The sequence below is a fragment of the Heliconius melpomene genome, chromosome 5 (assembly GCF_056956725.1).
Source record: "Heliconius melpomene rosina isolate 202511_hmr_F chromosome 5, ASM5695672v1, whole genome shotgun sequence".
In the NCBI taxonomy this organism is placed as follows: Eukaryota; Metazoa; Arthropoda; class Insecta; order Lepidoptera; family Nymphalidae; genus Heliconius; species Heliconius melpomene.
The window spans coordinates 1,664,681-1,680,983 of NC_140393.1; the positions used below are offsets into that span (position 1 = coordinate 1,664,681).

At 30.9% G+C, this 16,303-nt stretch overlaps 1 protein-coding gene across 3 annotated transcripts in view; it reads right to left on the reverse strand.

Annotated features, from left to right (window-relative positions):
* Positions 1-16,303, reverse strand: part of f (espin protein forked) — a 74,837-nt gene that overhangs the window by 37,673 nt on the left and 20,861 nt on the right. Inside the window, exons 1-3 of one of the 3 annotated variants that reach the window (XM_085186014.1) lie at positions 12,111-12,301; positions 8,369-9,317; positions 5,048-5,197 (exon numbers count right to left, since the gene is read on the reverse strand). In XM_085186014.1, the coding sequence (XP_085042140.1) occupies positions 5,048-5,197; positions 8,369-9,288 (1,070 nt within the window). In that variant the 5' untranslated portion in view covers positions 9,289-9,317; positions 12,111-12,301. Of the gene's footprint in view, positions 1-5,047; positions 5,198-8,368; positions 9,318-12,110; positions 12,302-16,303 lie in introns of those variants that run through there. The other 2 variants (XM_085186013.1, XM_085186015.1) reach the window with 2 other exon arrangements.

A 16,303-nucleotide genomic window follows, 5' to 3' on the forward strand; every position in this document is an offset into this window, starting at 1 on the left:
AGAACTGTCAACGTCACAAATAACCACAGATAATTAATTTAAATGTACAAAATATAGAGTCCCATCACTCACGCACTACTCGCCGAGTACGAGTATCCGCAGAGTACAATTTCACTCGACTAATGCATTTCTAGGTGAGCAAATGAGTTCTGATTACGGAATGTGGCATGGTAATTGCCGAAGCGGGACGCGGTAGCGGGTTGTTTTTTTTGCCTATTAATTATTTTTTTTAGGTATTAAATTATTTTTTTTTATGATTCGAAAATAGGTCTAAATTTGCTCTAGTTTTATACATTGTATATGGCGATGAAGCGAACAATTTTAATTTTATTATTATATCAAGTCTGGTTAGACAAATTGTGACGTTAAATTCAAATTCATTCATATCTTTAAAATTACACAGAAAAAAAAGGTAATTTGTTCTTGTTTACGAGATTTTTTGTCTATGAAAAAATAAGTAACCAAAAAACCAAAAATTACATTTAAAAAGTTCGTTCATTAGATTAGATATTTAATATACAGACAATTTTAATATAAAAAAATATTATAATCAAATTCATATTTTATACTGCTCTAATTGTTACTCAGAACACCCAAGCAAAAAAGTAAGTTTTAAATTATAAAAAGCAATATTATAAATTTACTTCTTGTAGCTTACATCCTGGTATCTCGTTTATCTATCGTCTTAAACCCAAGAAGCTGTTCTTCCCCACCCACCCATACAACTTTGCGTGTTTTTATATAATTTCTCAATTTCTGCACAATCAATGTACCGTGAATATAAGTATGGCTATTGCTATTAAAGGAATATACGTTTCTGATTATTTATAATAATTAAGTCATTTTGCGGAAGAATGTAATAGTTTATGAGATATGTGTGTTAATTCATCATGTTATACCAAATATAATACGCTAAATGGAATAATTATAAGTTATTTTTTTAAGCAACCAACCCCGGTCTCCCCAATCCCGCATATAGCTGGACAACCAGAGCGAACCTAGTGAGTACTCACTTTGTTTTCCACTTTCTGCACTTTTAAATTAAAACACCATGAAAGTGGGGAAAGCATTGTCTTAATATTTAACTTAACCTATGAGAATCTATAAAAACGGCGACTTAACACTAGGTTCCCTCTGCTCACACTGCAATACGTAAGAGATAGCTAAAGCTATAAAATATGGATAACTGTTTTCGAAATTATTATAATAAATATGTACATTTTTTAGCTTCACGCTGTACACCGCACATAGCAGTATAGGCAGATACCACCCAGGAACATACTGTTAAGACACTCCGTTCCCATTAAGACGCTTCTGTTCCCCATTTTCCGCAAAATTTTAGAGGTATTATGTGTAAAGTTGTGGATATTAAGCGCTATGCCTGACCTGAGCGAGAACATGAAAGTAATAAATATTTCATTACCTCAAGTGGGAATCGAACCTAAAACCTCTCTCGTTTATAGTCGCAGAGTTGTCCCCCTGTATATATTACATATTTTTTATCAAACGAAAGCACAAGCCATGATTGCAGCGTCCGTTTTACTATTACCGTCAATTAGTTTTGGTTTCACATACGTACGTACTGCAAATCCGCATATGTTAGACATATTTCACTTTCACGATTCTTGAATATAATATACTAATATTTATTAGATTTATTAAGAGATTATTTACTACTAGAGCTTTTAAAAAATGCTGAAAGTTTATATAAAAAATTAAAACCACGGTTTGACCAAACCATTGTTTAATTTGATTGGAAACTTAGCTAAATATTTAGTAGTGTTGTGGCTGTTGGTAAAAGATAATATCAATGTCTCTAAAACTAGGTGAAATGTAGAGAACGAAGAGTTTTAACACTAGGTTCCCTCTGCCTACACTGCTATATGTAGGAGAAGAGATTATAATAAGCACGGTTTTTTATTTATATCTTTAAAAAATTCTAACTGTAGCACAAAAACAAAATGACAAACGATCAATTATTGTAAAAAAAGAGATAAAAATAAAATGTTTTTGTAAAAGTAAAAAGACTAACATTTCAAGTAAATCCAATCGCATCAATTTCTTTTTAGTCTATATTCGTTTCTATTAAAAAAATTGATCCGATTTTACGGCTTCAATTATTAAATATTGTCAGGCGGTCTAATATCGTTGTAAAAAAATATTACTTTCGATAGAAAATTATACTATTTTTGTGAATTATATAATAAATCTTTTATTGATGATGTCCAAAATATCTAAACTTTTACATTATTATCGCTTAATAAAACAAAAAACAAATTATTCTTATAGTGGTATGTAGGTGTAAAATTTAATAATTATATACAATTTTTATATGTATACGAATTACACAGTTACGAACTTAAAAATTAGATTAAAAATACTAAAAGTTTAACTATAACGAATCACAAAGCAGTAAACACATAACACTGTTTATAAAACGATCTTAACTTACACACCTAACAATTATGTAGAAACCCAATATTAAGATACTCCATCTCCCACTCTCCGCCTAATTTTCTGTGTTGATGGCAAAACTCAACACCGTTTTTACCCTCAAGTAGGAATCAAACCCACATCGAACCTGTTTCTTATTTCTGATGTGATATCTAACAGATAAACAGAAATACAGACAAAAATCTTTGTTTTGGGTTCTATTACACAGATAAACGCCCCGAATAACACTTTTTAGAAGAAAAATAAATTATTTAAAATATTTATTAAAACAATGAACCATTATTTTATATCTCTTAAATGCAAACATCAGAACGCATCACAAATCACGATATCTAATTGGTCGATTAATTATTATTTATATATTAAATTATTTAATCGATTATTATTTATACAAATTATTATTTAATCGATTAGTAGGTTATGACGTTTTTGCAACTGTCACATACATACACACAACACTAGCGCGAGCTGGTGGCGGTGGTGGTGGTCCTTCGAGTGTGAAGATGCACAATCTGCGATCTCGGATAAGCGCAATTAATTCGGTAACGCTTTCTCCGGTGCAGGCATTTCTTTATTTGACGGTCTCGTGGAAATTGAAGCGAAGAATTTATTTTGAATAATAATTAGAGTTACATTTTTGTTATAATAGATTGATTTTTAATTATAATTATAGATTTAATAAATAGAAATTCGGTCTAACATAAGATTATTAGATTACGATGAGATATCATGAATACATGATAGTGGTAAATGTAGTGACGTGATTGAATTGTAAAATGAGATACATGTAGAAAAATAGATAATAAAAAAACATATGTAAAAAAACTAAATTTAAGGTTTTAGAAAGGTATCCAACCCAAAAAAAAGTAGATAACCAATTCTATTCATAGAAAGGGCAGATAGAGCAAAATAAAGAAAAAACGATACTTTGAATATAAACATACAAACATATCTTACAAAACGACACTCGATCTTTATATTAATATAACGACACACTATGCTCTCATATATCAAATTTACTTCAGACTCATATACACATTTTCCATAATAACACCCATTATCTGTGATATCTAAGAATATTACGGACGATTACTAAGAGACCGTTACGTTCCGTGACTGGACAGTTATTGGCAATAAACAAATAAAAACTTCAACTATTATGCCCATACAAGACAGGGGTGATCAACATATTAATGTTGTATAAATAATAATTATTATAATTAGTACAAAATAAAAAAATGTACTGGTTATTATCTCGTAATTCCATGCATTTTTATATGTGTATTTGAATGAACTTTGTAAAACTGAGAGGCCAGTCGTAGCGGGGTACAAACGCATGACAGCAGACACGACAGGTTTTGGGTTCGATTCTCACTAGAAAAAAAAAATATTTCATACAATTCCTCGTTCTACGAAGTAAAGCGTAGAGTTGAATTTCGCCACTCTATATACAGCCTCCAAAATTCGACACAAAGTGGAGAACGGAAGTGTCTTGATGGGACTGGAGTTCCCACTGCCTACTCTGGTATGTGCGAAGCTAAAATATAAAAGCTAACTAAACAGGCTTAGTTAAAATAGAGAATAAGATGTAAATTATCACGCTTCACTAAACATATTAGAGCTGTGACTAAAGCCATGTAACGATCTGGTAATCTGGTTCTAGAAAATGCAATATCATAATTCTCTAATGCTACTTTTAAATTTCTTTCGATTAAACATTACCGTATTGTGTGCTTTTTACGAGATAAACGATTTTAAATTATAGATTGGAAATTGTAACGGGCGTTCTAGATGTTATGACGATGTTAACAATTATGAGGTCGTCGTGGCTTAGTGGTGGAACAGCGCCTAATGCAATATGTTGTAAGTTCATTTTCTGGCTATATGTGGTGATGAGTACGCAGCTCAACACGCAATCTCTCGGAAAGGGACAGATAGTAGAAAAATGAGTGTAGTAATACTAAGCTCAGTCTGCCTTTCTTAGAGCTCTCTCTGTAAGTTTACTCTCTTACTTTGCGTCCTTTCGGGGAAATTTTTTAATAATCTCTAATATTCTCCTTCCTTCTTTTCTCTAAATTAATTAAACCGGATAATATCTATGTTATAAAAAACTAAATAATAGATAATTACGAGAAAACACTATCTTCCAGAGCAAAACAAATATCCCTAACTCTTCAACCGTTACAAAGTATATAGTAACAGCATTTCATAAGCATAATCGATCGCTCTAACCGCTTGTAATTAAACGTTAAATTTCATATACTGTCCTCATATTTAAAATATGATACTCGCAAGCGGTATCGGGGCGGGCCGGTACTACAAATTGAGGCGAGGACAGTATTGCAATATAAATTATAATAACAAAGTGCTTACAGTCCACGAATATGGCGTAAACTATTACACACTTGTTTACTTAAACCCAGCGGGCGTTCAGCGTGAAGTAATGGCGCTACACTGCCCTACTAGCGGCATACCTATGTAGTTTTTATAAAATTTCGATTTCGAAAAGGTTTCGATTAAATAATTTTCGGCAATTTCAAAAAGCTTATAAGACAAAAATATTGAATCCAGAATAATATTATGTTATACTTACGATACATCCGGTGTAGTATTAGCCAAAAGTTTCACACAGTCAAGACAGCCCCTTGCAGCGGCGTAGTGGAGCGCTAGGGCTCCGTTGTTCGCACGCCCACCTGCCATCGCACGTCCACACCACCACCCCTCGACAGCTAAACGACCGCTCCTGTAACAACAAATATTATATTGTGAATATACTTTCTACTTAAGTATGATTTGGAATTTTAAAATTTATCCATCATCGTTGTCTGTGCCAGTCGCATTTTCTAGAAAAAAAATGTATTTGGCAGCTTAACCCAACGCCGCAATTAGTCTTATACCAAACTCATATTAAAATTGCGTATACTAATATCAAACAGTATAAACGACTTGTATTTACTATATATCGTAATTACCAATATTTTCAGTTCAGTTTTCAGTTAGTATTATAAAATCGAATAAACATATTTACATAATTAATATAATATTTCATAAAAGTGTAATATCACATTATCTACAATATATTAGGAACATATCTAGAATAATTATTTGCAAGTTTTCATATAAAAGACATCAACGCGCAAAGATTGAACAGCGCCATCTCTGCAAACTTTAAGGCAGTACTAAGTAAAATTAATAAGAAGTTACTACTTCAATTCCCCTACTGCTCACTAGATGGCAGTCGAAGACATTTTATACTTCCATTTATATATTATTTACATGTCACAGCAAATTCCTGCTCTAAATAATATATAAATAAATAAATTTATCCAGACAGACAAACGCAGAATGCTTAATTAAGCCTTAATTAGGACTTAAGAATATGTATATGCATTCACTACAATCTATCCAGTTAAAAATTAAATAGCATTTGTATAAGTAAGTAATATTTTGAAATTCAAAAACAATGGAAAAAAATATTGCGAAAAAGCTACTAATATCAAAAAATAGGTCAAATCAATCAATACTAAAGTATTTTCAACTTTAGTATAGATTTTTTGTTTCTTTTTTTTATAAATAAAGTGGCTAAAATTGTAACGATTAAGTAAGTTATAGAAAAAATTATTTTTTGTAAGTAAATTTAGTGTGAAAATTTCAAGTTCTTGCAGTGCAATTTCTTTCATTTGATTTTAAGGAATATTTGCTCAAATGAATTTAGACATTTAAACGCAGGGTTAAATGTATTTTTTTATAAAAAAACTTATATTTTTATTAAATCACTAATATTGGCGTCATAGAAGCTTTAAAAAAATATTATTGGTATAATAGTTTTATTTTAGATAGGTACAAAACACTATATTGTGGAGACGGTAAGCTTACAAATATGCACATAAAAGTTTCATATTTTAAACTAGCTAGCAAGTAAATCGGTTAAGCCTATTCTGAGATTAGTGTAACAATTTGAAAAATTTCGTTATTTTCTATTACTTTATTAAATTCTACCTATAACGACTGTCCTCATATAAATATACTAGCGGACGCGCGCAGCTTCGCTTGCGTATTTAAGGGTGAATTCTAATAACCCATGAAACATGTGTTCAATGAAATATTTTTAAGAGTCTAAATATAAAATTTTATAAAAATCGGTGGCGATTTAAGAATTTTCCCATACAAACTTTCAACCCCTTATTTGCACCCTTAGGGGGTGAATTCTAGAAAACCATGAAACATGTGTTTAATTGTATACGTTTAAGAGTCTGAATTTCAAATTTTATAAAAATTGGTAACGATTTAAAAAAAACCTATACAAACTTTCAACCCCTTATTCGCACCCTTAGGGGGAGAATTCTAGAAAACGATGAAATACGTATTCAATTAAATACTTTTAAAAATCTAAATTTCAAATTTTATAAAAATCGGTGCTGATTTAAATTTTTTTCCATACAAACTTTGAACCCCTATTTCACCCCTTTAGGGTTAAAATTTTTCAAAATCCCTTCTTAGTGGATGTCCAGATTATGAAAGTAAACTTTTGTCCAAATTTCACGTTTATGCCATCAGCGGTTACGGCTGTGCGTGCGTCTTACCTCAGTCAGTGAGGACAAGTCCTTTTATATATATAGATGAGGCCAGTCGTGGCATAATGACACAAGAGTGTGACTGTAACGCAACGGTTGTGGATTCGATCCCCACTCGAGAAAATGAAATATTTATTGATATTTATATTTCCATTTCTTCGCTTCGGTGTCGAGGCAGGGCGTGGCGTTGAATTCCGCCACTCAGCACGCAATGCCGCCAGAATTCGGCGGAAAGTGGGGAACGGAGAATCTTAACACTAGGTTATCTCTGTCTACTCTGCTGTTTGCGAGATACAGCGTGAAGCTGATTTATTTATAACATTTATATATCTTCTATATGCAAACACCGATTTTATTACAAGTATAAGAGATATATATAAAGATTATAAGTGGCGATTTACTTTAACACATATATATGAAAGAAATTTAGGTTAATATTTAGTTTAAGCTAGTTCATACTAATGTTATTCCGGATACGCAGGTAGACACCGTGACGCGCCATTGTTGGTACCCCATAAGTTCAATGACTAACTGTATTTTAAATGTATCACTAACAATTATAACATCCGTGTAAAATAGCCAACTAAGTTAGATTTTACTAATATTGCAAAAAAACAATTTACTTTCTTCTTTTCATCGGCTCTCCTTTCTTTGCGACATTTTACTTTAATTCAACCTAATAAAGTTTAAGCTAGTAAAATTAAATGACTAAACTAATAGTTTAAAATTTTAAAAAGTATAAGAAAACATTAAAAAAAAATGAACTCTATTATCAATTCAAAATTATTTAAGTATAATATAAAGTAGAAAAATTAACAACACGATAAAATATTCTGATAAGATTTTATAACCAAAGAGTTGGATATGTTTGGTGAATCACAGTTTTCACACGTTTAGCGATTATATTATTCAGATCGTGCGAATGTACGTACATTTGTTTTATTACTTTTATACATTGTTACTTATTAATATGAGGATTACTTGTTCATTGTATATTTAACTGTTGCCTTACTACGAATTATTGGTAGAGTTGTTACGAAAACTATATCTTTACAAATGAGGATAAAAGAAAGTCTTAGTTGCGTTTAAAGTTTTACAATGTATCCCACAAGTAACATTGTCGGCAGATGGAACTTAGTGTTAAAACACTCCGGTGAAGGCTAATAATCGAGATATTTGCGTGTTTATATCACATATTTTTGTAATCACTGTAATAAACATGTATACCTAATTTCATCTAAATATATTTAAAAAATCTTGATTTTAATTACACAGGTTACATAGAAATATTAGTGTATCTATATCTAAGTATATTAAAAATAGTAATAAACACTATTTACCTAAAATTTCCGGCGCGTAAGGCAATATCCAAAGTGTCGAGGTCCTCAGTATAGTCGTGGCACAACTCTAACGTAGAATTTCTGGCTTCGTGAACGTCAAACAACACTGTCCCATCACTATTTTTGTCCGTCATAACACTTCTGTACGACCTGGTACCAAAACTTGACACAGCTGGGGCACCACGAATAAACTTTCTAGGCGGCACATTTGCACTTTGATTAGTAAATATTTTCTGTTTTCTTAGTCTTTTCTTCACATATCTTCTCATCCTTAAGGATAGCATGACTCTTATCCGTATGTGTCGCTTGATATTTCTATCGTAACGGATTTGTTCTTTAATTTTTCTATCCCGTTTTTTTCGTTTTGGCACCTCATCTATCCTCTCTAAAGTAAGCTTTCGCTCGATCAATCTATTTGATTCGACACTTGGTGATCGATTAAAGAAATCCAAGTTATTATTTTTCCAGGATTTACTCAGCGACCAGTTTTCACCGCACGACGAGTTCTTGACTTGAATTGGTCTTTCATATATATCGTCATCCAGAGCGACCATTCGTCGCGAAATGAGAAAATTATCAATATTCCGTCTTAGCGTACTGGTTTGAGAAGTTTCTGTAGTATTTATTAGATTTGAAGTGAGCGTTTCCGATTTGTCAATATTATCACGATTTATTGTAGGTTCAGGGGTGACATCTTTATTTCTTCTCTTCGCTAATGTCATGATACGTCGCCGCATGCCCGACATGTTGGTCAGCTCACTTTTCAAAAACGGTCCCTTCCTGTCGGACGTCATATCCGGAGACCAGGCGGCGTTTTCTGAACAACTGCAGAAGTCCTTCAAGATCCTCGCTATAGCGTTGCAGCTGTCCACTTTAGACCTCTCCCTGGGCATTTTACCATTTTTCTCCTTATTCGTCATTTAACTTGACGAATGATCGAGAGCACTCACTGTTGTAGAATAAACAAGAATACATAAGCGATAGTGTAGTACGTAATTAGAAATGAGGTTTATTCGGTAACTTCCGTATTCTCATATATACAATGATGTTGCATAATTAATGTCAGAAGTGAAACATCTCGACTGCGGAGTGCGGAAAGAAGTCTCTGTGCTGTTAACTCAGTCGCTGACATGTTAATGATGGTGGTTAGTGGACGAGCAATTAAAATACTTATAGGCCTTTGAATTTCGACAGTTAATTATATGAACTAACTTTGATGTAATATATATGTAGATTTTTAGCAATTAATTAATTAAAGTAATACTGTCTTTGTGTTGATTAGCTTACATGATGAGTATGAGTTCAATTACACTTCCGGGGAATTTCTCATATTTAAAATGAAAAAAAGAAAGAAAATTAAAATATGTTATTTGTTAAAAATTCTAGAACTACTTCTTTTAACGCGGTGCAAAATTCTATGTGATAAAATAATATAGGAAAATAGATAAAAATATTTTCTTGTAAGTCTCAAATTATATATTAAGAGATACAAGCGTGACCATTGATCGTATTATGACCGATTATACATATATATCGCGTGATTGGCATTTTATAAAAACATTGTTAGCAGTAAAGAATTTCTTCTTGAATATAAATTATTACACGACAACTTGAAAATTAAATAGTAAATGGCTGCTATACCTATTGATTTATGTTTAATCGAAAAATTATCTAATATATAATAACTAGCGGACGCGCGCAGCTTCGCTTGCTTATTTAGGAGTGAATTATAATAAACCATGAAACATGTGTTCGATGTAATATTTTTAAGAGTCTAAGTTTCAATTTTTATAAAAAACGGTGGCGATTTAAGAATTTTTCCATACAAACTTTCAACCCCTTATTTTCACCCCTAATGGATGAATCAAAATAAACCACGAAACATGTATTCAATGAAATATTTTCGAGCGTCTAAATTTAAAATTTTATAAAAATCGGTGGCGATTTAAAGATTTTTCCATATAAACTTTTAAATCCTTATTGGCACCCTTAGGGGGTAAATTCTAAAAAATCGTGAAACACGTGTTCAATGAAATATTTTTAAGAGTCTGAATTTACAATTCTATAAAAATCGGTGCCGATTTAATTTTTTTTCCATACAAACTTTCAACCCCTATTTCACCCCTTTAGGGTTAGCATTTTTCAAAATCCCTTCTTAGTGGATGCCCAGATTACGAAAGTAAACATCTGTCCAAATTGCACGTTTCTACAATCAGCGGTTACGTCTGTGCGTGCGTCTTACCTCAGTCAGTGAGGACAAGTCCTTTTATATATATAGATTATCGCGTAGACTAGGGTCATAGACCCTTGGTAACTATTTCCAACTATTTCCATTTATAAGCAGATACTATCGAAAATTGCTAAAGCCATATCAAATAACACATTGCTAAATAAATAATTATTAAACTAGGGCTTTTGAGAAACCAAAAAATAAACTTTCATGACAATATCTTCACTTATTACGAGCGATGCTTTTATTACTTGACCTACCTGATATTAGCGAAACCAATGCCAGAATAACCTCATTACAATGAAACAGGAACACAAAATTACAGAAAGCTCAGAAATATTTAAACAAAATTCACTTATAATTAAATTTCACTCATTAAAGATAGTTCTAACCATCATATAGATAGATAAATAAGAGAGAAAATGAATTAATCTCATTAAAATGAAACAGGAAAATAAAATTGCAGAAAACTAAATTCACTTGTCATTAAATTTCAGTCATTATAGATAGTTCCAACCACCCCTGCTCAGTGAGCGTGTAATCACAACATGGTACGTCTAGCGATTTACTTTCTAACATGCAAATCGTTATTTTAATTACAACTTGCCACCCTATTCATAATTATTACACAATTGCAAATATTCTCACCTATAATAATCAATTATTTAAAAAAATAGTTTGGAAACATTAAAAATAACAAATTCCCACGTTGCGCTACGTCATTTATTTTTTTTTTTTCGATTGTAAGTATCGCATAGCCAAAAGTTGCTATTTATTCAGCCATAATTTTTTTTATTGTCAACATATACAACTTTTTTTTTTACATTACTATTGTATATTTTACTATTTCTATTGTATTTTATATTTAATTTTCACACATGATTACATGACTAATAGCATCTAAATAACTCATGTAATTAAGAACATTCATTATGTATAACGTCGAAACTAACCATTTCTAAGCAATCTCTAGATCTGTATGTTATTACATAAACTTGAAATGAAGATGCTCATAGGAATAAAGCGAAAGTTAATTACCATTGCATTAGATTATTCATGTATCTGATAAGAAAATTGCTCGAAATTTAAAAAAAACATGCGCAGATATTAAAATATTTTTTTAGCAAAAACATTTATTTAGTTTATTTAATACGAATATTTATAATTTTAGGAAAGTGATTGAATAAATGAATTAATAACGTCGATATTTAAATTTAGCTTGTGACAATACTTTATTTTATTAACACAGTATTAGTAATAATAGTAATTTTGTGTATTATTATTTATTTAATGATTATTAATTAACTACCTAACATACCTATACGCAAAAAAAATAGGTGTCCAAAATTCTTAATAATTTGCAAAGTTAAACCCTACCCTACCCTTTTTTTCAGTATATGAATACAGGCACATGCACTGTAAACAACAAAAAAATAGCAGCCATTTACAACATAAACCATAAAAATCACAACACAAACAAAAAAAATAATCAATAACCAAAATATCGCTTACGCAACACATAATTTCACATTCACTCTCACAGCACGTTACAAATAACAAATATGTTAATTCACTTTCGTACACGAAACTTCTTAATTACAATTAATAATCTGTGCCATAAATTAAAAAGTCAAAATGTCAAATCAATTTGACGGTCACCAAATGTATTGTTACTGTTAGTACAGTTGACCATGTCGAATTGCGCGTGTGTAACGACTGCGGGCGGCGGCCTCGCTCTCCCATTCCTACATAACTGATGATCGCTGATGGCTGATGGTAATTAGCAGAACAATGTCGTTGATTTACCTACAGATTATGAGGCCGAAATATATTTTTTGTCATTTTTGATGTTGACGTTTGTTTAGGCTATATGATGTCTGGCTGTTGTGTTGTTAGAGTGGTTTTGTTGTTTATATATTTTATTTGATTTGTAAAATATACAGGTGGAAGAGGCTTTTACTGAAACTGCATATAGGGTAAAATATTTCAAACCCAGAATTAAAAAAAATAATCAAGGTACCTCAACGGTTTGGACGTAGGATTTTTTTTTTCATTTCACGATTTTTATCCATACCTGTATTTCGTGTCACGCACACATACGTATGCGACGTTGCCGCTTTGACAGGTAAGTGTGTGCGTGCCTATGTTATACTTTACAAATGGCGTTTTATTTTAAAATGATAATTTTATTATTTATTTTGTTTGAAAAAATAACTTTTTCATTTTTGGGAATTATTTTTTTTCCGAATTATATTAGGCTTTTATAGAGTAGTTAAAACTGTGGTTTCATTTAAAGTGGCGCTGACAATTCCACCCTGTATATCATTTCTTCAATGTTAGTACCTATAATTTTAAAGTCTGAATTGTCAAGATATTTTTTAGGCTGTTTAAAATGATACTTCAGCATAGTTCCCAAAAAATAATTATTATTTTAATGATTGTACCGTCATGATCAATTAAACGCTTAAAATGAAAACTTGTGATTTTTTGCGTATTTTGTTGAAAACAACTATCAAATTAACTTTTTACAATAATATTTATTATAAAAAATTGCAAATTAATTAATTTCATTTCCAAGATTAATATGTTCTTGCCAGCACATATAATAATATAGTAATTAATATTTGCACGAAATGCTACTAAAAAGTTCTACAAATTGTATATATTTTTTTCCTAATTAACTATCGATATAAATAAATACGTTTTTATGTTAAAACCATTAATCAACTTATATTTATTTAATTATACTTCACAAGATATAATAGAAACACTAATAAAACATTCGGGCAAGATCACTTCGTGAACAGGTTTTTTTATCGAACGGTTCGATTTTGTATAATTTAAACAAATAAAAAGTGAAATTTGTTAGAGAGGTCTCTGCTAATTTACATTTACATAACAGATGTAACTAAACTTTCAAGTTTTCGTCGAAACATGTAAGAAACCTGTTAAATGGCCCTTTATGGTCTACGAGTATATCTGATAATCTTTTTTAAGGTACGAGTATCTATCTCTAAGTAATCGGCGTAAACGTAAGAAAATGTCGTGAAAATGTGAAATCCTCACTTTCATTCAAAATAAAAAATTACCATAGAGAGAGAATTTGAATAGCACAAAACTCCGCTTTGAGTAAGGAGGTTGAGTAAACGATAACATTTGTTAGTATAAATTATTTTAAAAAAATACAGTCGAATTGATAACCTCCTTTTCTTACAGAAGTCGGTTAAAAAACTATCAAATACGAGTCGTGCTCGGCCACCGAGTGTTCCATACCAATTTCAGAAATGGAGATCAACGAGAAGTACAACTTAAATAAAATTGATAAACCGAAGTTTGCCTTGCATTGCATTTTATATGAAATGAACCACAATTATAAGTTCATAATAGTGTTTATCTGTAATGTAAATATACATTTTCCTTTTTCTAGAGTGAAATAAAGTTGTCAAACTTACGTTTGCGTCTATGTCCTATTTTGTCCTAAATGAAGTACAAATAAATTAATATTTAATAAAAATTTCGGCTTTTATTTTACGAAATAAATGATCTTGACAGACGGACACGCGACAAAATTAATGTTAATTTTGAATTTGAATGAATTTAAAGCTCAAAACTAAAAAACCCGTAAATTAAGGTACAATTGCGTAAATTGGGTCGTTACGTCAAATCTAAATGTAGTATACTACTATTATCATGAAACCTTATTTGAATGAATTATGAATATGCACATATATTTAAAATATTCCACATGCAAAATTTTTTCCGAGTAAAGTTTATATAAATGTATATTATGTGGACTGATAGCATTACGTACATTTGATGTGGAATGCTGAAACAAGTGAAAACCAGGAATAAGCACGCCCCGATGGTCATCTATTGAGGAATTGATGTATCTTATAGAAATATACGTACTAGATTGATTATGTAATAAAAACCGGACAAGTGCGACTCGGGCTTGCCAACCGAGGGTTCCGTACAAAAAATGACGTCCTCGAGCTTCTTCTGATCTTAATACTACAGGAACGCAGTTGAAAATTGTAATGACTGTTCATATCCCATTTTCGATATAATTTAAGAAAATATAGTAATTTAGTGTAATTTAATATACAGCGGTATAGGAGAGCGAACGGAGAGAATGTCGATACGATCCGTTCTCCACTTTCCTTACAAGTCCAAGCTTAATATTTATAGTAATAGAATTTATCTCTTAAGCTTGTTTACCTAAAATTTTAATTTATTTTTAATATAAGAGATACGTGAAGTAACATGTCGAAATAAGTAAACACAAAGTTACGAAGCTTTCTACTTCGAAACTCTTTGCGAAATTGTATAATGAAGTGCGTTATCCTCATACAACTATTGAGATTAAGTGATGTATGTATGCATATGCGTACTTTAAATGCTAATTAAATGTTAGTACTAAATTATATGGGATCGCTAATGGAAACAATATGCAAATCTCTAAATTATATAAGAAAAAACCTTAAGATTGTGTAGATTGTAGTACCACACGCAAGAAGTAATGTATTTGTTTTGCCGATATATCAAGTGTCATGTGAGTTTTTTCAATTCTCACGCAGTAATCTCTGTTTTCCCAAAAGCTGGAGAAAACAGAGATATTTCATTCACATACACTCATTACCAAAAAAATTTGCGAGCTGCGGAAATATTAAAAAAATATATAAAAATTTATAACAAAATATATTTTCAGCATCTCACAACGAAAAATATCGTAGAAAACGGACATCTTATTAAAAACTCTTATCCATATGCTAATACCCCGTCTCCGCCCGTGCAAAGCCAACGTCACGCTTAATATTACAAGATTAGCGCGAATCAATGAATTATACAGACATACTGACAAAAACAATAATTTTCTAATCATATCATCTTATCGAGTTAAATTTTAATTACTTTTCTCGTAAACCATTGTCTTCTTCCATGTAATAATAAGTTAGGGGGACGGGGAATCCCCTAAAAAAAGGTTTTGGTTACAGTTACCCTTTTTTTAGTTTCACGCTATATATAATAATATATAATGGGGAGGGACCCCATCGTATTATTCACATCGGGAAGTAAAGTAATACAAAATATACTTGTATTTTAGATGTAATACATTTCTATAAGACTATTATGATTTTAAATATAAGGGTAATAAAAGAAATAAAAGAAGACATATAAATGTTTTAAACGTACATGAAGATATCATGACAACGATATGTACATACATTTCTCCGTTTTCAGTATTTTAAAATGATGGTGAATTTGAATTTATTTTAAAATTATAAAAAAAGGAGCTTACGCTTACAAGCATATAATATTATTAAAGTGTCATAACTTCGATTATAAATTAGCTTAAATAAGTTATCACGTAAATTATACATTAATCTTAGACATAATTAGTTTAAAATATTATAGTAGGCAGGAAATCGAAGTTTTAACTACTACTTTAGTATAAAACTACTGACTTTCCACACTTAATGACATACACTAACTGTGTATTTAGTATGCAATGTATAACGTGATTCTGGTGGCTTGCGCAATAGAATGTAATCTAAAACAAATTTATCTTAGAATTTTAGTTTATTAACTTTTAAAAAATAAATTAAATCAGCTTAACGCTGTATTCCGCACTCAGCTGGGTAGGCAGAGGGATGCTAGTGTTAAGACACTCCGTGCCCCACTTTCTGCCGAATTTTGGAGGCTTT